We start from the raw sequence: 25,820 nt of genomic DNA on the forward strand, positions 1-25,820 counted from the left end.
CATTACAGATCCATGTCAAATGGACATAACTGACAATGTAGTCAGGGTACTTTTATTGCTTTTATAACAGTATTTGTTAATGTTATTTGTGCAAATAAAGTATAGCTGAAAGAAGCAACAAATAGCGTCAGAGCAGATCAAACTCAAGCAGCACTTAAAATCACACCTCATGCATGAAATGCTGCAGGGATTACAACTCTGGACCCGAGACAAGGTGAGTCACTGACTGCACCAGCAGGGACACATGGTTTCCACAGACCTTCTCACCAAGTCAGGCAAAGCCATCACATGTGCAAAACTGGCATATTTTAGTTTTATTTAAACATTCAAATTGTTTTTGATGAAATTTTGAAAAATAATCCCACATCATTCTGCTGGTTTCTAGGATATGGTCAAGTACTTTGGTGAAATTACTTTAAAAATGAGATTAAACAGAAAAAGTTGTGTATGGACTCCTATGAACTGTCAGACACTGATCGGAACACCATTTGAAACGTGATATTTAGTATCTGGGTGATATATTGAGATGTTTTTAAGTTTGGAAAGTGAAACATCTAGAAATTTTGATTAGTTGTAATAGGTAACAACCACTTTAATCAATCATTGGCGAATTTTATGCATCAGCTAAATCAAAACCTGAGATCTTTGAATCTGAATTTAGAGTCCTAAGTCATGATGCTCCACATACGTATTGCTGCAGGTTCTTCCTGAACAATTCAACCTTAGTTTCATCACCACAAAACATTTTCCCAGTAGCAATGTGGAGCGTCAAGGTGTCTTGCCATGGATACCACGCATGTTCAATCGTTATGGTAGACTAGGGTTGTCAAAAGTATCGATACTCAAAAAAGTATCGATACTAAAACGTATCCGGATACAATATTTTCAAAAGTATTGAGTATCTGAAGCTTGTTATCATAGTTGCAGTTTCTTTTTGCACAACTGTTTTTTATTATAAATATTTAACCTGTGGTTCTGTTCATTTTTACATGTTGCATTTTTCTTGTTAATGAAAATATTTCTGTTAAATTTTGGGGTCTTTGTTTTTATCCTGGTGGTATCGAAAATGGTATTGAGTATCGAATACTTTCCTGAGTATCCGTATCGAGTTGAAAATTTTAGTATCGTGACAACCCTATGGTAGACTCATGAACAGAGATGTTAACCAGTTCCAATGACTCCTTAAAACATTTAGCCTTTACTCTCAGATTCTATTTAACTTCAGTAGCTTTTTCTACGTTGTGCCTTTGGAGTCATCTTGGCTGGGCTCCCACTTCTAGAAAGAGTAGCCACAGAACTAAATCTTCTCCATTTATGGACAATTTCTGTCTGTGGACTTTAAGATTTCTTTGCAACTCCCACAGTCTGATACAAATCAACAATTCTTGATCGTCTTCAGAGATCTCTTTTTTGTGAGGCATGGTTCACATCAGCAGATGCTTCTTGTGAATAGCAAACTCAAAAAGCTTTTATAAGTAGCTGTACACCTCACTCACATCTTGTTTCATTGAGTGGACTCCAGTTTTGCTAACTTCTGACTCTAATCAGCTCTTGAATTGAAGGGTTTACGTACTTTTTCCACCAGCTCTATGAATGATTAATGGATGTATTCAATAAAGAATGAAATATTATAATTGTTTGTGCGGTATTAGGTGAAGCACAGTGTGTTTGTCTGTACTTGGGACTTGCAGATCAGATCGCATTTTAGGACACATTCTTGCAGAATTCTAGGTTATTTCAAAGGATTTACATATTTTTTCTTGCCACTGTATCCAAGGTGTTTTTTCTCACAAATGTATGACTTTATCTACAATGGCCCTAATATGGTGTCGTATAAAAGACCATTGGAGCAGAGATGCAGAAGAATTGAAAGATTGAAATGGTAGACTTGGTTGTTACAGCGCCTCCTTGAGGTCAATGAATGTCATTTCATGTGCCCTAGTAAAAGGTGGATTTGGTAACCCACCTGCCAATTTTGGTGTCTTTTGGTATCATAGTTTTTGCTTTTTATGGGAGAACAAGAAAAAGAACAAAAGGGCTCCAGTAGTGACAATTCCTTATGTTGCCCTCTTGTGGTTACAGTCACATCTGACATCCATTGAGCACACACACACACACACACACACACACACACACACACACACACACACACACACACACACATCTTCTCATCTTTTTTGCTGAAACTGATCCAAGACCCTTTTCCAGGAGCTATAACTGAAAAAAGCTTCTGCTGTGTAATTTCAGCATCTAGAAGAGGAGTGATACATAGAGATAGCTCTTTCTTGCTCTATGTTAGAGGTGTGAAGGGACAAGAGGGGGTGACGAAGGGGGTCAAGAGTTCACATAAACTTGATGCCACCAACCGAGAACTTTTTGGGGGGAGGGGGGCACACTCATTTAGTAATGTGACAGAAGCCTTTCTGTCATCACCTGTAATGAGAAGAAGTGACCTGAACTACACATACATACCAAACACAACAGTCATCCATACCAATGTTTGTAACGACCCTTTAGCTAGAATTGTCGACAGTAATTGCCGATGCTGTCCTGTTTCCTTCCAACAGTCTGCCACGTTAAAGTCGAACGTTGATCCATTTGTCCACCCTGAATTTGAAAGACACAAGTCAAAATTTGTACGCCGACTGCCACAGGTGTGCCACATCTAGGGTATAGACAATAGGGACTGGTACAAGGCCTCTCTCTTTGCTGAATCGTCGATAATAACTTTAACCTCTCACATGAAATTCAGCTTAACAGCAACCAGTCTCACTTCTCTTGCCACTTCTTGCAACACTAAATCCAGCGAGTGATTTGTGCAGTGGACAAACACAGAGTCTGGACAAGTTTCCTTTAGTCTAGCCATGAATCTCCCAGACAATCAAAACAGTAGTCTTTCAGCTTCTCCATGGGCAGATTGAAGCGCACAAGGATGTCTTTTATGCACAAAAAACTGTTAATTGCATTAGAACTGTCTTCCGTCAGCAAGAAAGGGCTTTGGGATGCCTTGGCTCCAATTTGTCTCTGAACATGATAGGCAAACAGCACCTGGATTTTATTTTGAACGTTGTTCGACAGCAAGTTGTGTCTTCTTTTCAGCTAATTATTCAAGTCAGGATCAATGTGCACCCTTCCTTCCCTAGCCATGAGCTGGCATAACACTCCATTCCAATTCGCAGCCCCTCTCATATGGCTTTTCGACCAGAGCCGGTTCCCGGATTGATAGCATGCTAATGTTAGCCGGCGATCAATAGCGTGCTAACATTAGCCGGCGATGGATAGCGTGCTAACGTTAGCAGGCTAGCAAGACCAAGACCAACTCAGGGTTATTGAGAGAGACTAAAAAGTGTATCATTCATTTATTTGATTTGTTTAACCGCAATGTGATTTATATGGGCGCCCTACGAGCTAACGTTTGTGGGCTAGCGTAAGCTGACAACAAAGTCCAACATTAACATCTTAGTGACTGTAGAGCCTGTGGAAAAGCAAAAAGGTTCAGAGCTGGTTCGCAAGTTGACCCAACTGTGAATCAGCACTATCACAGCCTCCAAACCGGCCCCGAAACTAATTTGGTCGAAAAGGGGTATCGGTGGGAGGTCCTCGCGCCCCAGGAATCTCATGCTGCTGAAAATTAGCTCCAGCATCTTCTGGGCGGTCATCTGATTTTTTCAGTGCAGCCAATCTAAATGAATATGGGACTTCTTGTGGACCCTCATTTTCTCTATTGCTTTTTCTCCAAATGAAAAAAAGACTTCATCCATCAAGAAAAGACTCTTGGTTTCTGACACCAACTGGCTCTTGTTAGCTGACCTGCACACAATGCTCTCACAGCCTGAATTGCATTCAAGCCACTGCCACTCTTTCAACCATGCAGCTCTGCAGGAGCAAGTGACGCTCTCGCCAGTAAATCTTTTGGGCAGGGAATGCATTATTATCTGGTGGTCTGAAGGACACTGCATCTGCCTTTTGAGTAGACTCAGGAGGGAGGGAGGGGAGTGTAGTAGTAGTATCTGCTGATGCCCCTGTTGCTGTCGGCCTACTGGCACAGATCTGTGAGGTACTGCTGATGCCGGTTCAACTGGTCAGCTTATGTTTCTGCCTCTCTCTCTCTTTTTCTCTCTGACGCTTAGCTGGCTAAGAGGAAAGTTTGGAAAATAAATATTGAATCCATTTTGGGACATTACTGAACCGCTGGCCTAATCGTTGTAAGTTCAGCATGTTGAGTGTTGATAAGCTAAATGCTAATATTGCAGTGGTTCTCACACTGTGGCATTACAGGGAGGCAGATAAAAAGTATGGAGTCGATGTAAGATTTTGCACGATTTTATCAGAGGCCTGTTGTGTCTGTTCAGGCAAGAGTTTAACATGCTCCAGTGCCTCATGTAAAGGTGACAGAAGTCATGCATCTCATATTCTTGGTAATGTTATTTCCAGTGGTGGAAAGTACATTCACAGTGTTGGAAAGTACATTCACTCAAGTACTGTACTTAAGTACTTTGCTTGAGTATTTTCCATTTTATGTAACTTTATAATTCAACTCCACACATTAAGCAGACAGCTTTAGTTATTTTTCAAGTAGAGAATTTCCACAAAAACATGATCAATTTAAAGTGATTAGACTTTTTTTTAATGAAACCACATAAAAGTATATTAAGTAGTTAAAATGAGCCCTATCTTTTCAAATTAAAATACTGCTTACCTAAATCAATATTAATTATCTTATACTATATTAAGATAGATAGATATGTAAAACAATCTGTGTTGGTCCATTGTTCATAAAAAGTACTTTTGATACTTTAGGTACATTTTGATGCTGATACATTTGTACTTTTACTTCAGTAAGTTTTGAATGCAGGACTTTTACTTGTAGTGGAGTCATTTCACAGTGTGGTATTAGTACTTTTACTTAGGTAAGGGATCTGAATACTTTTTCCACCACTGGTTATTTCTCTAATAATAATAACAATAAGCCTGTGAACCATTGTGGAACATTAATTGAGGAGTTGAGTTTGTTATAATGGTCTAAAGGTTTGTTCACTGGTTTCAAGGGTTTGCCTGTGATATGTAAAACACTGCAGAATTCACTTAACACTTATGATTAGAGTGTAGCAAGTGTCATAAAACTGGGCTTATTTCAAGGTTTATTTGACATTAGCATTTAAAACCCTTATTGGCTGAAGTCTACCACTGGATATATTGTGTGTCCTGCAGCTGCCCAGCTGGCCTTGTCCAAGCCTTTTTATAGTGGCAGCCTTCTCAACACTGGAGCACAAATGTTTTCTGGAGTGCTTTATCCTAGGGGGATAGGGTTACACATGCACAGGCAAGTGCAACCACACAGACACAACTTATCACTTATGTTTATGTATCTAATAGAGCATCATGCAAAACTGCTCAAAGACACATTACTCTATCAGACTTTACTATAAGACTTTCCGAATACATTTTGAAATACAAGATGAAGACACACTCTGAAGGCATGTACAAACACATACTGTACACGTTCTGAACACACACACACACACACACACACACCCTGGCCCGGGTCGGTATTCCCAGTCAAGTTAAATCAGGGGGAGTCTCTGTGTTGCTCTCTCTTCTTAGCGACAGCATGTGCGCGTCTGTCTTGGTGTGAGAGAGAAAATGAGAGAGACAGATGCCTGAAGTTTCGTGTGTGTGACGCTGTATGCACAGTGGTGAGTTTCCTCCGTCTGTCTCCCCCTAATTGTCTGTCTCAGCGCTCCTGTCCTGTCTTTTTCTATTTGTCTATCGGTCCTTCTGTCTACTTGCTTATTTGTCTGTCTCTCTGTCTGTTTAACAGCTTGTGTATCTTTCTGACTGTCTGCGTATTTGTTTGTCTGTCAGTCAGTCACCTCTTTATTAGTTTGTCTGTCTTTCTACCTGTTTATTTGTCTGTCTACCTGTTTGTTTATCTTTCTGTCTGTCTGTTTGTTTGGCTGTCAGTCTATCTACCTGTTTATTTGTTTCTCTGTCTTTCTGCCTGTTTAGTTGTCCGTCTAACAGTTTGTTTCTGTTTCTGTTTGTTTAACAGTTTGTCTTTCTGCCTGTTTATTTAGTTATCTGTCTGTCTGTTAAACTGTTTGTTTATCTTCCTGCCTGTCTGTTTATTTGTCTGCCTGTCTGTCTGTCTGTCCGGCACAGAACGAGGTAGACCAACTATGGCCGCCCCCCTGAGCTCCTCCAGCGGCTTAGAGGTCCTCCTTTCCTCTCTGCAGGTAGGAATCCACACACAGTGCGCTGTTTAGTATTGTTTATGTTATTGTTTATCCAAATGGCTGAGATGTTCACTTTTTGACTTTTTATTTAGCAGTTATCTTCTTTTAGCACAGATTAACACAGTATTGAAATTCTAAATACAGATGCATCTGAACAGAATATCATGGAAAAGTCAATTTCCACTGGTTCAAGTCAAATAGGCCAATATTACAAAATTGGTCTTTTGTAATATTCAATTTTTTTTTGAGATACTGAATATGATATGAATAATTATAATTAGAAGAAATTAAATAAATTAAGACATGAATGTTTCATTCTATTTGTAATGGATCTATATAATGTGTTATTTCCACTTTTTTAATTTAATTACTGACATAAACTTTTCTATGATATTATGATTTATTGGGATGCACCTTAAAACTGACAATCAAACTGATGTTAAATGGCATTAAATCAGCCAAACTCTTCACGTATTTAAGTCATTATTAGCAACAAAGTTTTTTTCTTTATAAATGTCATACAGCAAAACATCCACACTGTATTTGACTGCACAGAATGTGGGATTATCCCATGAGCCAACAGAGTCATTAAGTGATGAGACCATAGGCACCAGAATTAGTTCTGTATCCCCAGTAGATTTTGGGATCTGCTGCTGGGTGTGGACATTTCAGAGTACAATGTCTCCACTGTTAGTTGACCTCTCACACTATCTAAAGCGGAATTGAGAAGTAGATGTAAGAAGTTCAAAAACTAAAGTAGGACGACTATGAATAACAACACTTATATCGTCACTGTCCGACGCAAACCTTGTAACTCCAAAAATTAATTTTTCACCAGGACGAAAAAGCATTCCCATTTTGCTATTAATGAACAAATCAGAACAAAACTTCATATTTTGAAGAACTTTTAGATTGTGTATTTATCAGTGTCACTATTAAATCAGTAATTATTATATATATCACAATATAACTGTCTTTGGTTACTACTCTTTGTTAAAACTAATCAAGTTGCTCCGTTAGCTTAGCTCGGATTAAGTTACCAAATAGGCGACAAGATAAAATGATGCAGCAACGGCAGTGAGTTTTTCTTCTCCCCAAGAGAGATGGAGATAAGGGTTTTGGTTTCATCCAGATTAAACGTTTTTTCACTTGTCCAAAGTAGTGAAAAAAAAGAAAAAAAAGCCAAATTTTAGAGATACAAGGTTTGTGTCAGACATCCACGATATATACTTACTTCAAGAAGACAAAACCCTGACTGTATATTGTTCATTATGAACATGCCCTATCATCCAATCCCTCTGTAATTTAGGGAGCCTCTTCAAAATGTATTTTCTTAAAAAGCAAAGGATTCTCTCAGACTGACTCATGATGGAAATCAGGCGCAACTCAACACCTAATGATAATCGATAATAATAATAATAACAATAATAACAACCATGAAAGAGGTTGCAGCTGTTTCCATTGACTTCCATTGTATTGGAGTGGAGACAGAAAGATGTGTACTGGAGAAATTCTAAACTTGAGGTCCACTTACAAAACTTTTCTCCCTGGGCTTTATGCTTTACTTGCCACATCGTGTGCAATCAAATTTCATCTGCCAATGAAGGCCACAAGAAATAGCTGAAAGCTCCAGAAGAAATTTAGTAAGTGAACCTTGAGTTTTTTTGGCAAACCACTATTTCCAAGGTTGAGGATGAAACTTCAAGTTTAATGTAGACAGTGTTGGAGGAAGTATTCCGATCCTTTACTTCAGTAAGAAGTAAAAGTCCTGTATCCAAAACTTCATCATCAAAATGTACTAAAAGTATCAAAAGTAAAAGTATTCGTTATGCAGAATGGACCCACTCAGATTGTTATATATAGTGCATAAAAAATTTATTAGACCACCGGTTTATGCCACAGCTGTCCTAAATTACCAGCATTAGTAATTACCAAAATATTTTTTTATGTTTGTGTAATGGTTAATACAGTAGTATGTAGAAACTCTTGAACCGAAATGTTATTTTTAATGCTAAAATATAAATTATTATTGTTATCCATGAATATTAAATTTACTGTTTTTACAAAAAAAACTGTCAAGATTGTAAAGCAAATTATTATTTCTTGATTAAGATGTCAAATTATAGTCATTAACATGCATTCCTGAACAGAAAAATGAGTTTTAGTGGTTGAATGTTCTGCTTGATTCATTTCTGACTTTTCAGAGAAGCCCAGACAGCCGGCTCAAATCTGGTTATAAAAAGATGAATTCAGTTTTATAATTTGCCAAATAAATAATAACATTTTAGTTTTAAACAAGATTTTGAAAGATTTCTAAAATATGTTTTCTCGTTTTTATGACACTTCTGTATATTCTAAATATATTATTGTAATATTATTTCTGCTGTATTTATGTAAGCAGCAATTTTAAGTTAAATCTCGACCTGAAAAGTAACTAAAGCTGGCAGCTAAATGAAGTGGAGTAAAAAAGTACAATATTATTATTATTATATTTATTCCAGTAAAATGTAGTGAAGTAGAAGTATAAAGTTACATATGTAGAAATACTCGTGCAAGTACCTCAAAATTGTACTTACTGTAAGTACAGTACTTGAGTAAATGTACTTAGTTACATTCCACCACTGAATTTAGGTGTACTGTAAGCTTAATGATTACTGGCATCTGACTTTAGCTCTTCAGCAGTAAACATTTAGATTAAATAAACATCCTGGAGAAACATCAGTTTTAAAGTGTTTATTTTAAGCTAAGTACATTTACTCAAGTACTGTACTTAAGTACACTTGTGAGGTACTTGCACTTTACTTGAGTATTTCCATTTAATGTAACTTTATACTTCAGTTCCAATACATTTAGACTCAAATATTGTTCTTTTTACTCCTACACTACATTTAGCTGACAGCTTTAATTACTTATTGGGTCAAGATTTAACATGAAAAACATGATACATATAAAGTGATTAGACATTTGTTTTTAAATGTTACCTCATAACAGTATATTAAGTAGTTAAAATAGGCCCCGTGGGGACATTGTGCATAATGAGTACTTTTACTCTTGCTACTTTAAGTAAGTTTTGATGCTGATACTTTTGTACTTTTACTTCAAGTTTTGAATGCAGGACTTTTACTTGTAGTGGAGTAAATTCAGTGTGGTATTAATACTTTTAGGGATCTGAATACTTTTTCCTCTACTGCCTGTAGCTTATATACGTTGTTATTACGTCTGTTTAACAGCGTTTCCACGTATCAAACACAAACGAGCTGACCAGAGACTGATATTAAATCCTTCTTCCTGTGTATGAAGTCTAAGTCAGCACTAATCTTTGCCAAGGTCATAACTTTAACACCAGCTTCCAGATTGAATGTAGGCCAGGACTGTCGTAATGTGGAAACAAACCTGCGTGTGTTCCATTACAGATATAAAGAAACACAAAGATAGACAGAAATATAGTAGTTAAAAGGAAGGAAATACAAATAATTACACATAAAATTAAGGACAGCTTTAATTATGTTTGTGTGTTTAAAAAACGACTTGTTTTAGTAGGCCTGCTGTGGGTTATTGCTGTATCAAACATGTATCATATGTACAACAAACCTGATTCAGTTTGCGTACGCTGTATATCAGGTTCTCATAATGTGGTTTGCTGTTGACACTGGAGCCGTGGCATGTGGGGTGACATAAATAAATGAATAATACTGTACATATCTCCTGGCCTCTCATCAACATTAAGTAGTCCTGAAGGAACCTGTAACCTTAAAAGGCAACTGCATTGTTCGGGTCTGATTACACCAGTAAATGGCAGACTGAGATTTGAGACTTGACGAAGGAAAACGACGGCTTCTATATTTTCAGCAAATGTCCCAAACCTGATTTATGGGTCAACAAATGTCAGACCTAAACACAGGGGGGCGCTGTTTAGCACAAATGATTGATTTATCATTCTATAGCCCCTTTCGTAGTGCAGTCCCACAAAAGTCCCATTATGTTGCTCGAAAGATCTGTGCTGGCTTTTCGCTTTAGGGCGTTCATAGTGATCCCGCGAAGGCGTGATATTCGTACCCTTTCATAGTGCAGTCCGGCGTCGCGGAACGAGGTGGGAGGAGACGATAGTGACGTGTGACAGAGCAGCAGCAGTGCTGCACAGAAGCACAGTGCTAATAAGCTAACAGTTAGCTCTGTAGAAGTACAGTGTGTATGTGCTGCAGCAGCATGTGTTTACTTAGCAACCTTCGTTTGTTTACAACAAGCACCGGACACTCAGTGGACAATTAGCGATGCCGGTTTGTTTACAATCCGCAGGGGACTCTCTGTGCACAGTTAGCATGCTGGGTTGTTTTCGATCAGTGGCGAACACTTTGTGCACAGTTAGCATGCCGGTTTGTTTATAATAAGCGGTGGACGCTGTGCCCAGTTCTCGGTGGCGGCCGCAGTTGTTGTGCAGCTGCTGAGCTGAGCTGAGTATGCCTGTGGATTAACACCTCAAGGAACTAAGCGTCTTTGCCTTGCATAGCTTGTCGAGTTGTCGGCAACTAAACCATCAACACTATCAGGTTTAACTTGATGAGCAGGGTGGTTGGACACCCAGCAGGAAAAAAAATAAGACCTGTCAAAGGGTGGATGAGCTCATCAAGAGTCAACGGCCATCCACATCTGGAGAGGAGATGGACACCACCAGATGATCTTGTCTATTGAAACTAGAGAAGGGGATAGAAGCTTCGTGAACCATTTGCTTTATTTACGGTGCCCACTAGATGGGACTCCTTGTTCAACAAAGGGCTTAAAACACACTCAATTACCATTGCTAAAGCCTTTTTTTTTTTTTAAGCCAAGACCGCCATCTAGTGGGATCAGAAAATAAGGCAAATTGTTCACGAAGCTTCATTGTCCCTTCACACATTGAAACACTAGACAATTACACTAGACAACCACATACCCGATTGGTCATGGCCTGGGTTAACAACGACCGCGTCCTCCATTGCATCGCAGGATGGACTCGAAAAACGACGTAGAAAGAAACTGCTCTCGATTATTGCAAGTTAGACGAATATGACACCGTATAATGCAACAAGAACTGCAGAAGATCAATCAAAATGGAAAGAACTGGTGAAAAACATTAAAGTGCACCTACGGCCACTTGGCTACGGATTATGATGATGAATGAAAACCGACAGATGATGTTTAGGCTATGTGATTGGTAAATGGACTGCACTTACATAGCGCATTCACCCATTCATACTGGTGGCCGAAGCTACCCTAAATGGTTCATTAAGATTTATGCAGCATCAGGAGCAATTTGGGGTCTAATACCTTGCCCAAGTATACTTTAACATGGTCAGGAATGAACCACAGAACGTTACCACCAACTGAGCCACAGCCGCCAAATGTGCCATTTGGATTGGGCAGTGAGTAAAATATTTCACAACATGGATGAATTCAAGCCCATTTGATGCAGTGAGGTAAAAAAAAAAGGAAAACACTACATGAGTCCACACTACAGCACCAACCCTATATCAAAAGGATTAGTCTATTTTAATTGTAAAAAATACTGACTATGGATCATGCAATAATAATGATAGCTGTGGTTAATCTTTATTTTCTGTGTTTATTCCTTTTAGAGGTTATCAACTTCTTAAGATTCCTGTAACCCCTGAAAGTGTAATAAATTCAAGGAGTTGACTTGAGGTTGAAGCATAAAAAACCAAATAACTTGACAGTTACTGCATTATGATGATGATTTTGTTGTATGATAACTGTTTGAACTGTTTTCAGACTCCTGTCTCAGTTTCACACACATTAGATGTAGGGCAGCTGTGTCCCCAGACCATGCCAGGCACATGCTGCCCTAAACCAGTGTCCTGTGTTTGTTTTGGCTGCAGCAGTGGGTGGCAGAATGGTTACTGGGTACATTTGACATAACTGTCCCATAATCATAGCGACTGTCTCTCATTACAGTAACTCAACACAACTCTGCAGCCATTTAAACAGGCAGATTGTTGGCCTCTAAAAACAACACACATTTTAATTAGGTCTTTTTTGTCGAAGCAGCAGAATTTAATCAGCCCTTCAGTCACATTGAGACCATTTTGAACCTTGGGGATGAGAAACTCTTCTGTGATCTGTGTTACAACATGCAGAGCAAACAAGACATCAGAATGAAACCCTATATCTCTACAGGTTCTTACACACGGGCTACATTTGTCCCCGGGTATGGTTGGCCAGCTATTTTTTTCTCCTTAATGCTCAAACAGAGCTGAGGAACCACATCATGAATATAATGGGTAAAGTCATTTTGAAAATAAATACACCAATACCATTTGATTGACTTTTTGGCATGTCTTATAAATCAATAAAAAAGCCATTTGATTGATATTCTGTGCACTGCATCCCCAAAAAACAACTTTATTTAGGAAAGTAAATTAAAATGTGGATCTTTTTTTCTGAATAAACTCTTCATGTGTTAAAACTACAAACAAAAACACACAGCAACCAGCAGCTACTTATACCTGTTTTTGTGCTTTTTGTCTCAGCAGAATGCAGGGGATGTGGAGAGCACCTTAAATATCCTCAATGTCCTGGATGAACTTCTGTCTGCTGGTAAGCTCAGATCAGCTCTTGACCTCTTTACTGCACCTGATGTAGTAATATCATGTCATGGACTGACTGGACTTCTGCAGGAATAAACAATGGGTCCACAATAAAGGGCCAGTAGTGACATACAGAACAGATATAGGGGGGGTTGGTGCAGGAAAGTGAAATATATCTGCATTACCTACTGGGTTGCAATGATTTTCAAACTTCTATTATTTTGTACTTTTATCCACCAGAATTTTTGAGTGAAATGATCAATAAATGTCATATGTTACACTTTTGGTGAAGTTTTTTGTGTTTCCTGCAAAACTTGAAAAAATGAGTTAGGAGATTATTTTAACAGGGTGACGATTTGGAAAAATTAAGCTATCACAGACAAACATTTGCAAACATTAGCATTAGCGTTTTAGCAAATAAACACTTTTACAATAGTTAAGACAACACTAATATATATGACAGAAGAAAATAAACTTCAACAAACCTTGTTCTCCTGTCAGCCAGGCACTACAGAAGCTTTCTATAAACTTTATATGAATTACGAAGCACTTGTTATTTACGGTTAGTTTTTCATTTTACATTCCACCTTTTATTTCCTGTCGCTACCTTTCAAAATAAAAGCACCACAACATTGTAAAACACCTATAAAAAATAAACAAAAATGAAAAACAATCTATATTATATAAATATACCACAATGAACCTTGCTAAAGGTAATTTACAAAGAAGTTTTTGAGGGAATGAAATGCAGGTGAGAGTAATGAGGGATGAGGAATGAGGTGGCGATGTGGTTGGAGGGAGAGGTGGAATCTGAAATGAAAGGACAGTTAAATATATCAGGTCAGCTTTCCCATCTTCCTTAAAAATGATAGTCGTGCAGCTGATTTGTTTCTGTGGAATTCTTTACAGGAGATGAAACATTGGTCTCTCTCTCTGTCTGTCCAGGTACAGATCGTCGTATCCACTATATGATCAGTAAAGGGGGCAGCGAGGCCTTACTTGCAGCACTGGTCAACAACATCCGCAGCTTCAGTCCCAACTTCACCATCCTGCTGCCACTACTGCATCTGCTGGCTAAAGTTGGACACAGAGGTGAGGATCCATGGAAACCAAAATGTCTGACTCAGATAGACCAGAGATACAATTTTTCTTTATAAAAATCAAACAGACTTTAAAATCCCTGCAACATTTGTCAAGCAAAGCTCACGGCTATAGACTGAAATACCAGCCACAATATACACGGTCGCCCATAAAGTTGGAATTAAATATTTTTTACCTCTTTCCATGAAATGATTGTTATTATTGACAGATAAAGTGTATATATTTTCAAAACTTTATTAATCAATCTCTGAAAATGAAACCACAATTAACAGAGGATTGTGTCTGAAAACAAAATTATTCCAACTTTATGGGCAAGCATGTAGTTATCAGAAATGCAAAACAAAAACTTAGCCCTGCAATCATGGCACAACTCTAAATATGAATGCAAATCTAGGATAAAAGCAGCTCTGTCATGGTATTTAGTATTAGTAGTTTGGTTTGTGATCATCCACTTCAACATATCAATTCTTCACCCATGTTGCCCCACGGTCTGGGCTGTGTGACTTGAAGGAGTCCAACAAGAAACAAGTATTTCTGATAATATCTGTGCTCGTAGTAATAATTCCTACTCTTTAATAATTATGTGTTCACATGAATTGCATGAATAATGCACTTTAACAACTTAGTAGTAAGTCAGAAAAAGGAGCAACATATGTATCGGTGAGGTGGATGAGTGAAGAATGAGTTTCTAAAATACATTAACTGGTCAGCTGATTCTACACATTCCTTCACATTCATGAAAACATTGAATGTTTGTGTGTCTGCAGACCGACGTATAGGTCTGAAGGCAGAGGACGCTGGAGTTGTGCTGCTGACCCTGAATCTGCTCAGACAAAACGTCGATCACACCAGGAGGGCTGCAGCCTGTCTGTGGGTGATCCAAGTCTTCTCCTCATCAGGTACACACACACACACACACACACACACACACACACACACACACACACACATATTTATACTATCAGTGGTGGAATGTAACTAAGTACATTTACTCACAATACTCTACGATACTTAAGTACAATGTAGAGATACTTGTACTTTACTTGAATATTTATTCAATAATTGAATATTTCCCTTTTTATGTAACTTTTTTCTTCTACTTCACTACATTTAGCTGACAGCTTTAGTTTTTTGTCAGGTCGAGATTTAACATAAAAACATGATTCATTTAAAGTGGTTGCACATTTTTTTTAACATAAATTAAGCCCCAGTAACAGTAAATTAAGTAGTTAAATTAGCCCTACCTTGACAAAAGTAAAATGTTGCTTACATAAATGCATAAATCATAATATATTAAAAATTTTTAAACAATGTCTGCACAACAAGTGCTTTTATTTTTGATACTCTAAGTACATCATGATGCAGATACTTTTGTACTTTCACTTCAGTAAGTTTTGAATGCAGGACTTTTACTTGTAGTGGAGTAATTTCACAGTGTAGTATTAGTACTATTACTTAAGTAAGGGATCTGAATACTTCTTCCACCACTGTATACTATATACTTCCAGCTTTTGAAATGTTTGTATCCCTACAACATCTCCTGCTATCCTTGCTGCTTATATGACATACTATATATACAGGGACATCTGTGTCAACAAAGATAGGCTGGTATGTGATCCATAAGCAGCCCATTATTGTGTGATGAGTCAGAGCAGCGTTCACTGACTAGATGTCAGTAACAAACCACAAATACAATGATTGAACTACCCAGTGCTGCAACAAGTATCATCAAATATGTGTCAGTTATGGTGTAATTTCCACTAAGAATGTGTCATCTGTCATCTGTGTCAATCTGCCAAAAACTGATCATTTAAAACCCCAATGATCGATGTTATTCGTGGTGGAAGGTAACTAAGTACATTTTCTCAAGTACTGTACTTAAGTACAGTTTTGAGGTACTTGTACTTTACTTGAGTATTTACATTTAATGTAACTTTTTACTTCTAATCCACTACATTGAGCTGTCAGATTTAGTTACTTTTCAGGTCAAGATTTAACATAAAAAACATGATCATTAATTTATTAAAAAATAAATAAATATATATCTTGAGAAATATAAACACTGCTAACAAAAAAAACATAAAAAAAATAATAATACAATAATATATTGGAATATATTTAACAGTCTGAACGGGTTTATTCTGCATAACAAGTACTTTTGCTTTTGATACTTTTAGTACATTTCGATACTGATACTTTTACTTCAGTAAGTTTTGAATGCAGGACTTTTACTTGTAGTGGAGTAATTTCACAGGGTGCTATTAGTACTTTTACTGAAGTAAGGTATCTGAATACTTTTTCCACCACTGGATTTTATTACATTTTACATATTACATTACACTTTGTACTTTCCCCATTGATGATTTCAAGTCAGTTTGTCATGTGTTCTCCATACAGTTTCTGCAGCAAACCTGATTGGAGAAAACCATGGACTGGATGTCATCTACCGCCTCATCCCTCAGTATACCACCAAACATCTCTACACCATCAAGTATGTAAATCCAGGCTTTCTGCATTCCACACTGACCCCTTTCAGCCCTGTATCTCTGGGTAACTTGTGCAAGAAGACAGGAGAACTGGACTGGACTGAAATGGTCCAAACAGTCCCTGGATGACACTGCCTCTGCTGGCAAGTGACAGCTAATGTGCAAATGAATGATAGTTAACAGAGGTTATGGCCCCTGGCTGATCCACAACATGAAGCCAAAACCAGACCACAAAGATGGATCACTTACTGTTTATTCAGTCAGCAGTTTGTTTGTACTTTGACAGTTTGGATGTGGTTGGCTGGGAAAGGCCAGCATGAACAAAGCACTACATTCTAATTAATGACCTCTTGAATTTATTTCAAATGGTCAACAATGAGTAGGGTAAGTCCAGTGTTGGTTCATTTTGACTTGATATTTTCCTCAGTTCCACAGTTTATTGCTTGTTGCATTTCTGGCTGGTAAGATGACTCACAGTGAGGGTTCTTTGTGTATTATCATCCTCATAACACCTTACAACATAAAAACAGTTTCTCATTTAAATACCACGAAATAATAAGGGCTCTCTGTGTTGTCAGAAGCTCCATTAAAAGGTGCAACAAGATCTCAATTCTAAAAAGCAGAATAGACTATTCGCTACAGACTATAGACGACTATAGACAAATTCACGACACAAACCGCTGAGTGTTCTAAAAATGGCACACACGTCATTATACACAATCATATGGTTCGCAGTTGTAAGAAAGGCCGCAGTTTCAACAAGTTCTCCAAAATAAATGGTAGAAGAGGTAGTCCGTTAGTACCACAAATTATGGCATGTATGTACGTATTACGGCTCGTGGTACAACGGTACATTCTAAAAATATCAGACACGTACGGTCCGCGGTTGTAAAAAAAGGCAAGTTACATAAAAAACGTAAGTTACGTTAAAAAACGTGATTCGCGTAACTTAAGTTAAAAATGGTTTGCTTTTGATTTCACAAGGGACACGAATCCCACTCTTCTGGGTGAAAGTCTGCCATTTGTTCGACCTATCTACCACCCTAACCTCCTATCACAATTGGAAATCTGTCATTTTAAATCTGATTTGCTGTCAATCACAACTACGTCAGCAAGATGGCGGCGGACACATTGCAATGGTTGGTGAAATACGTCAATATCACTCTTTTTTCGCTGCCAGTGCACACAACCTATATTGGCGTTTTTGATGGGAGAACAGGCTGCAGTTTCTGTGAATTTAGGCTACAAAACCACTGACCTAGGTTTGGTTTAGGGCAAAAAAATGTCCCGGTAAGGCGTTATAAAAGACAATTTAAACAGTAAATAAATGTACGTTAATGCCAGAAGTGAAGTAATAAGTAGTAACGTCAGCAAGACAAGATAGCGGCGGAGGACAGTCTAACACGTAAATGTGCGTCATATTTTGCTGCATGCATGAACAGCTTGTATTGACGTTTTTGAGGGGCAACCAGTCTCAAAAGTTGATGACTGGTTGGTTGGTTGGTCGATTGATTGGTTGGTTGGTAAACCTTAGAGAGACTTCATTGTCCCCAGAGGAAGAGCCCTAATGATTTTTTGCTGGCCCCCTTAATAGTTATGCAGGGCCCAAGTACTAATAGATTACCTAGAAATGATCACTGCAAATCTGTATGTCACAGAAAGTGAGGCCAGTTTTGCAGTCTTGTGTTACATAACCGTTATTAACAGACATTGTTAAGAGCTGTCCAGTTGTGATCAGATGGCATGTTAATGCAGGTCCAAACAGGGTTTATGATACAAAGCAGGGGCATTTGATAATGAGCTGGTTCTGCTGTGTTGGTGTCTGTTTGACTGACTGACATGCACACTGAAAAATATCCAGCAATGAGAAGGGTGTATGTTAAGTCGTACTTTAGAAAGTACCTGCTGTGAGACTATGAAAAAAATATTGTACTCCTCTGATTTACTGCTGCATGTCACTGGCCCCGCTCCCCTCACTCTCCGTCTCACTATCTCCACAGCTGGGGAGGAGGGAGCTACTTTGAACTGCTGTTACTTTGAATTTTTAGAAATACCAACCGACATTTGCTACACATTATACATTTAATGGATTTATTAATTTGGCATATTTCCAGACGGACAATTTTTTTTTTCTCTTGATTCCTTTTTATAAAACTACCATATGTCTGCTAATATAAACCGGCTACCCTTTTTTTTTTTTTTTTTTTACCAAAACAAAGATTGGAAAGAAAGATAAGAAAAGAGAGAGATAAGATAAGATATGACTTAATAATTTATTTGTCACAGAAGCTCAAGATACAGACACATAAATATGGAAGACAGAATAAAAATATAAAAAATCAAGACATATACACACATTCATTATATATTATATACATACATTTCTGCTTTTTGGCATTTATTATAAATATATATTGTTTGTGTTTGTTTGTTTGTTTCCTGAAAGTACTTGCACATTGGAGAAAATATATATTAGCATGTTAAATAGGTGAAATAGATTGTTGCATGTAGTAGTACTAACATCAATGAATATATAAGTGGTATATGACATATATAATATAGAAAAAATATCCAGAAGGCCCAATATAACCCTAACCCTGACCCTTATGTGGCCGGTTGTAAACAGAGATAGTGATGGTTTGTGTTTTAGATACATAAATTAAAAAATGATGCCATAACGTGACAACTTCTTGGAACACAGGCGTATTTCTGAAGCGGCAATCGGAATCACTCACAACGGCCCACTCTTTCTATTGAACCCCCACCCTGTTGGCCCTGTTGCAACCCCACTGCCTGCACTGCACTGTCTATATTTAGGTCCCGGTTTCCTCCAGAACCTTGTCATAGGGTTAGGTTATTATAGGTTATTTCATCCCAACAAAACCGCTGTCCGAAATTTCTATATTTGCTGTGGTGGTACCCAGAGGTTGTGAAGGGACAACTAAGCTTTGTGACCATTTGCTTTATTTACGGAGCCCACTGGATGGCGCTCTCTGTTCAACAAAGGGCTGAAAACACACTCAATTACCATTGAAAAAGTCTTTTTTTTTTAAAGCCAAGACTGCCACAAGACCTGTCGTGGGGTCAAAAAATAAAGCAAATGGTTCATGAAGCTTCATTGTCCCTTCACTACTCAGAGGCTGTTTTTCATGTAGACTGGGACCTCAACATTTCCACTGTTATGCAAGAAATATTACTTTGGGGCAGGCTGCAGTAAAATTCTCTGGCTTTTTTATCCCTCCAATTGCACCATACCAAGGACAAACATCATATTTTTGCTTCACTCGTGGTAGGGTTCAGTGGATAATAAAACCTTCATGTTTTGTTCATAGGCTGCCTCACAGAAACCGCTAATGGGGCTGCAAACTTTTAACTTGATATGAATAAGGCACTCTGAGTCACAATGTGGTTTGTTAAAGCCATCTGTGAATTGTGCACAAACTGCATGGCAGCATTATAGTTTATAGGGAAAATTGTCATTTTATCAACATATTCTCGGCCTCAACACATGATGATTTCTCCTGCGTAGAGTCCAGCTCTTACGTAAGCCACCATACTTCTCCCCTCGGATCAAATGTCCTCTTCCCATCTGTCTCTGTCAGAACTGATGGCATTTGGCTCAAATGGTCAGCATCCTCCAGCATACCCTGTGGAACATGCCAAGAGCACCAAGAGTGCCGGCCTCTCCGCCTGGCTCGGTGCCAGGAATACCAGCCCCTGATCAGCCACTAGTGAACATGAAACTCCCTGGTGGTGTGAGGGAATCGGATGCTCTGACATCACAAATTTATAGCCCTCAGGGTGAGTTTTCTGTATCATTTTCATGCAGAAGCCAGCTGTTAATTGTTATAACACAATTAGAAGACTCTGGGATTCCAGATTTCAAAGCCGACTGGATAATTTGCTAGAATTGGCAGCTGTGAATTCCTGTGATGTAATAAGCACAACGAGGCAGGAGATCTGCTATTTCCCTTAAGTGTGAGAGCCAGTTAGAGATGTCTGTCACTGTGATTTATCCAATTATAGATATGATATGGCGTCCGTTAGACATGCCGGTTGGCTGCTCTGCACACTTTCAAAGCAGTAAGGTCAGTCAGTCAGCTGTACAACTAAATCTGTCCATCTATTCTCAACTGTCAACAGCACTTAATCCCTCTCTCCTGTCTGTTAGACTACTCGGCACCGCAGCACTTCTTACTATCCTCTTTAAATTGTTGCAAGTTTGAGCTGCTGTAGACTGCCAAGGAGGTATTTTACTTTGACAGGTTTTCATTCATAAATGGTTTGCAAGGCAATGATGCTAAAACGTCCAACGTCACCTGCACTGAGTCGTTACGTACTAACCATAATGCATCCTAGACTCCGCCATGGCCAATAAAAACGGTGCATATGTTTCTTTAAATCTTATTTTTTTTATTTACCTCCTTCTTCTGCAGTTGCCTTTTCATTCACTTACTTTATTTTAACTTGCAGCACAGAGCAAAAATGTTGTGGACCACATGAATGGCAGAGTAAATCATATCTTGAACATTTAAGTTATGGTCTAAAAGTATTCTTCTCTGTCTGACATTCAGGTGCACAGGATGCTGGTTGATCAGAGTTTTAGTTAATTCAATTAAAATCGTTTATTGGACATATGTGCTGGCTGAGACAGTACTGCTAACTGGTGACAGTTACTGAAGCTTTCTGGAACTGAAGTTTATTATTGCATGCATATAGATTCATTCCTGTTCATCTCCTCTTTAAGATACATTGGCTGTCTGTTTGCTGGTGTGTTTTGAAGAGAAAGTGATTGGGTCACAGTTACCCCTGACAAAACATCACCAAAACACACTGTGCACGGTCAGTGCTGCTGCAGATGTTGATGTATTAAACATCTTCCAGGGCTGCCCATGACTCAACATTTTTTTCACTTTTTAAAAACGAGTAAAGACCAAAACTGCCAACCACTCTGAAATATCTGTCAGGTGAAGGGATGCATGGCTCCACCAGGGTGTCAGTTGGAGTGCAGCTCTGTGTTTTCAGAATAGCAGTGGTGGAGAGGCCCCTGGACACAGCCTGGACAGGATGTGTTGTGCAGACTGGTACAGTCAGGTAGGATGCAAAGTAGGAAGGTGCAGAGCCTGAGGCACCTAATTCTATAAGGTTATAGAAGAGGAACCCGGCGGTTCACAGCAGACATGTTCAGGTGTATGAGGCCGGTAATGTTTTATGGTGTTTATGTCTCTATACTTGAGCAGAATCTTCTACAACAGGGATGGGCAACTGGAGGCCCGGGGGCTGCATATGGCCCGCACCCTCACTTGAAGTGGCCCTCATAAAACTACATGCAATTGAGCATGAAATTTGTGTAAAAAGTGCAGTGTAAAAATGCACAAAATTACTTCTTGCAATTAATGTTGGTCTGCTGTTCTTGCACTGAAAAAAAAGGAAATCACAGTTTTTTTATTTGCTTCAAACCTTTTCTATTCCTATTAGTTATAAATGCATTTGAGCATGAAATATGTTAAGATACTGCACTGTAAACATATTTAAAATTGCAGTTTCATCATATCTGGTTAAGTGCACGGTCCTATATGTGGCCCTGTGGTAGTGTAGATGAAAAACTGTGGCCTCCTCCAGTATTTAGGTTACCCATCCCTGTTCTACAACACGTCTTTTTAGCTATTTCGATTGTTTTTCTCTAATATTCCTTTACATTTTGTGGCAAATATCGACTTTTTTTAAATCTCTATTTAAATTGTCTATTGACATCTATCTATTGAAACTGTTTTTCTTTTTTCTTTTTAAATTATTCTAGCATTCTTCACTCCACCATGGTATCATCTAAACTTTGTTTATGTCTGGGGCAGTACATCAGTTGTGTCTCAGTTGTTTGGTTTGTGTCATGCATTATAATGTTTGTTAGATCTGTGAAGAGGACTAAATTCATTGATTTGTATTATCATGGTAAAATGCATACAAATGACAAACATAAGACGGACAGACACAGACACAGATGTGTGCTGTAAACACAGAAGATAGAATGAACCCTTGTGACTGTTATTGGCCCCTGAGGTCACCGCCTCGTGTCACACTTTGGACCCCCTGGTAGTGACATCCTGGTTTACTTACTGCTAGTAACACTACACTGGACTGTGTTACATTCTTCATCTCAGTAAACACACACACACACACACACACACACACACACGAACACACACAGGAGTATTAATTAAGTATCACTTAGTTGTACATCAGCAGGGAGCTGCTTGATGAATAGATCTGCTGTCACACAGAGTTAATGTAAACACTTTGGATCAATACCATCAGCTATACTTCTTTTCTTTTTTCTAAAGCACCACCACACAGACCATATATATAATTTAACTTATTTCTTAAGCTTGCTTTCTATGTTTCTTATATTATGCCTAATAAAACACAGTGATGCTATATGTGATATTTTTAAGAGCTACAGGAAATACACACATCCCACCGACTCTATGATACATATATGCTGTCAGTGTGTGTTTTGGTATAATCACACTTTGCATGCACAGTCACGCTACTGTATAATTTACAATTTGCATATATAAGTGTTTGTTCATTAAAATGTGTGAGAGACTAACTGCTCCCTCTCCCTCCATTTTCCAGGGCAGCCATTGATGCCTTCGCTGCTCTGCTGTGCACAAGTAAGTTTTTCATGACCTTTATCATTCACCTATGTATTCTTCATAATGGATGTACATCATCATCATCATCATATTCAAAACCTTATTACAGGGGCACACTGGCTGTGTTTTTTTCTATTGACCAAGAGAAAGCATTTGACACTTTGACACTTTGACACAAATTTGTTTCATGTATTGAATTGTTGTATTCAGGAGTCACCGTTATGTTAAAGGTGGGGGGAGGACTCTGCTGACCGCTCCCTGTTCAGAAAGGTATTAGGCAGAGATGTCCCTGATCTGGGATGCTGTGTGCTCTGGCCACTGAGCCTTTCTTAAGGCAGGTTCTCACTGGGTTGACCTTTACAGAAGATGTGAAAGCAACAGTATTCACACAATTTTCATAACAGGACCAAAATATAACAAAATTCTAAGAATTTCAAAATTATAGCATTTTTCTACAGTTCTACAATGTCATTTTGCAGAAGCTTTTATCCAAAGAAACATACATTTGAGAGTTAATACAACACAAGCAAAGATGAAGTCAAGAAACAACACAAGAGTAAATGTTGTGGGTTAATTTTGAGTCCATTAGGACGTAATTGCTTTAGGTTGTGCGATTGGTCAGTGTGAACAGTTTGTTTTATTAATTTATCGTTGTCATCTGTGTAGATCAAGTGTAAAGGTGTTTAGTGAAGACTTCCGGGTTGATGGCTGACTGAGCGGACGCGTGGAGGAGAGCTCCCGAGTAAAGTTCGTTTTAACTTTTGAAGTTACGCCTATAAATTGAACATATTCGTACGACAACGACCTTCTCAGGTTAATTATACACTAGAAATGTCGGAAGGAAGCAGAAAGGAGAGGCCGGCGACTAGAAGTACCGAGGCGGCTACAGCGGCGGAGCAACAGCAGCTAACGTTAGCCACGTTGGTAACTGAACTCGAGAAATCCCGGAGTAACATCACGGAAGCACTAAAAGCAGCGCTCTTGCCGATTCAGACAACACTGGACGCCGTCAAACACCAGGTGGAATCGTTTGAGGCTTGTTTTACAGAGGCGGAGGGCGCACTCTCAGACCACAGTGACCGGATTACCACGCTGGAAACATCTGTAGACGAACTACAATCCACCGTGCTGGACCTTGCTAAGGAAAATGAAGGATTAAAAGATACACTGGATGGATATGAAAACAGGCAAAGGCGTATGAACCTGAGGGTCCTCGGTATCCCTGAGGACAGCGAGCGGGGACAGTGCCCCCTGAAATTTATGTCCGAGCTTCTGGTGAAAGTATTGAACGACAAAAACTTCACAAAACCTCCGGAGCTGGAGAGATGTCACAGAGCTCTGACGGCCAAGCCGGGCCCCGATGCGCGCCCCCGCCCGTTCATCCTATGCTTTCATCGCTACCAGGAGAGGGAACGGGTGCTCCAGCTAGCGATACAGAAACGCCAACTCTTCCACGAGGGTAAGAAAATTCTTATTTTCCCGGACTTTAGTGCCCGGCTGGTGGCCAAGCGCACTGCCTATAAGAAGGTAAGGGCACAGCTGTACGAGAGGGGGATCAAGTTCAGCCTACGGTACCCTGCGACGCTCATGGTGTACTCCAATGGATCCCGACACTCATTCAACAGTGCTGGGGCTGCGGAGGCATTTTTCAACCAACATCTCGGCCCAGATGTCGGAACCCGGTCCAACTCTAACCGTTGAAGGCATGGACTGATCTCCCATCCACAGGGGATCGATCTCGGATGGATTTTCACCCAGTGACCTACTATCAGTCAGCGGTCTCTTCCTGTTACCATAACGAACGATTACCATGGCAATGGAACACCGTAAGAGCCTTACTCTTTGAATTGACCTCTCTACGGTATGTAACTGTAATGTACAGGACCATTTAAGTTTGCGTATAACATTGGCAGCTCTTAGTTCACTGCATTTTATTTATTTATGTTTTTATTCCTCACTGGCTGACTTTTCTTTCTTTTTTTAATATGGACAATACAATAAGTGCCTCATTTTCAGAACTGATTTTAAAGAAATTAATTTACTGTGGGAGTCTTTCTGCCGATGTGTTTTTACTTTATTTGTGCATTACTTTACTCCCTTTCCTGGAAAGGCACCCTAGTAAGCAATATTATTTTGGTTTGATATGTTATTGACACCTCGGCTTTTCATTTCGCTATGTTTTATGCCGTGGCTCGCTGGGTATTTCCTGGTTGAATAATTGCTATATTTTCTTTCTTTTTTATGATGACCAGTTATCTCTCATAAGAACTCCAGACAGTCAGTGGTTGTCTTCTGGTCGGCAGTCCTCACTGCATCGCCATGTCTCCTTATTATTTGAATAGCTAAATAACTGAGATGGGAGGAGACAGGGATATACTCTGTTTGAGATTTAAGAAGTTACTTTTTGCTTTCAAATCCCATTTCCAACCTTATTTCATTCCGTTAATTTTACACTATTTTATTTCAGTGTATATTGATTTTGGCGTTATACGTTTGAAATTAATACTCGGGAGCTCTACCAGGTAGGGTAGATAGCTCAAGATGGTCACAAGGAAGTTATGTGTATATCACAGAAGGGAGGGGGGTGGGGGAACACACAGGGATGTTATACTAATCACATATCAGGATTACATTCCATTCTGATCAGAGGTCATCTGGATGGCTAATTACATTGTACTATCCCTTAATGTTAGGGGATTAAACTCACCATTTAAGCGCTCGAAAGTTCTAGAATTATTAAAAAGAAAGAATGTCGATGTAGCA

General features: G+C 38.9%; 1 protein-coding gene across 1 annotated transcript in view; it reads left to right on the top strand.

The window, feature by feature from the left end:
• LOC131973918 (cytosolic carboxypeptidase 4) overlaps positions 1–25,820 on the top strand; it is a 132,400-nt gene that overhangs the window by 16,488 nt on the left and 90,092 nt on the right. Inside the window, exons 2-7 of the mRNA XM_059336053.1 lie at positions 6,163–6,236; positions 12,764–12,827; positions 13,763–13,909; positions 14,686–14,817; positions 16,316–16,409; positions 23,038–23,075. Of these exons, the coding sequence (XP_059192036.1) occupies positions 6,163–6,236; positions 12,764–12,827; positions 13,763–13,909; positions 14,686–14,817; positions 16,316–16,409; positions 23,038–23,075 (549 nt within the window). The remainder of the gene's footprint in view (positions 1–6,162; positions 6,237–12,763; positions 12,828–13,762; positions 13,910–14,685; positions 14,818–16,315; positions 16,410–23,037; positions 23,076–25,820) is intronic.

The sequence above is a fragment of the Centropristis striata genome, chromosome 6, assembly GCF_030273125.1.
Source record: "Centropristis striata isolate RG_2023a ecotype Rhode Island chromosome 6, C.striata_1.0, whole genome shotgun sequence".
In the NCBI taxonomy this organism is placed as follows: domain Eukaryota; kingdom Metazoa; phylum Chordata; class Actinopteri; order Perciformes; family Serranidae; genus Centropristis; species Centropristis striata.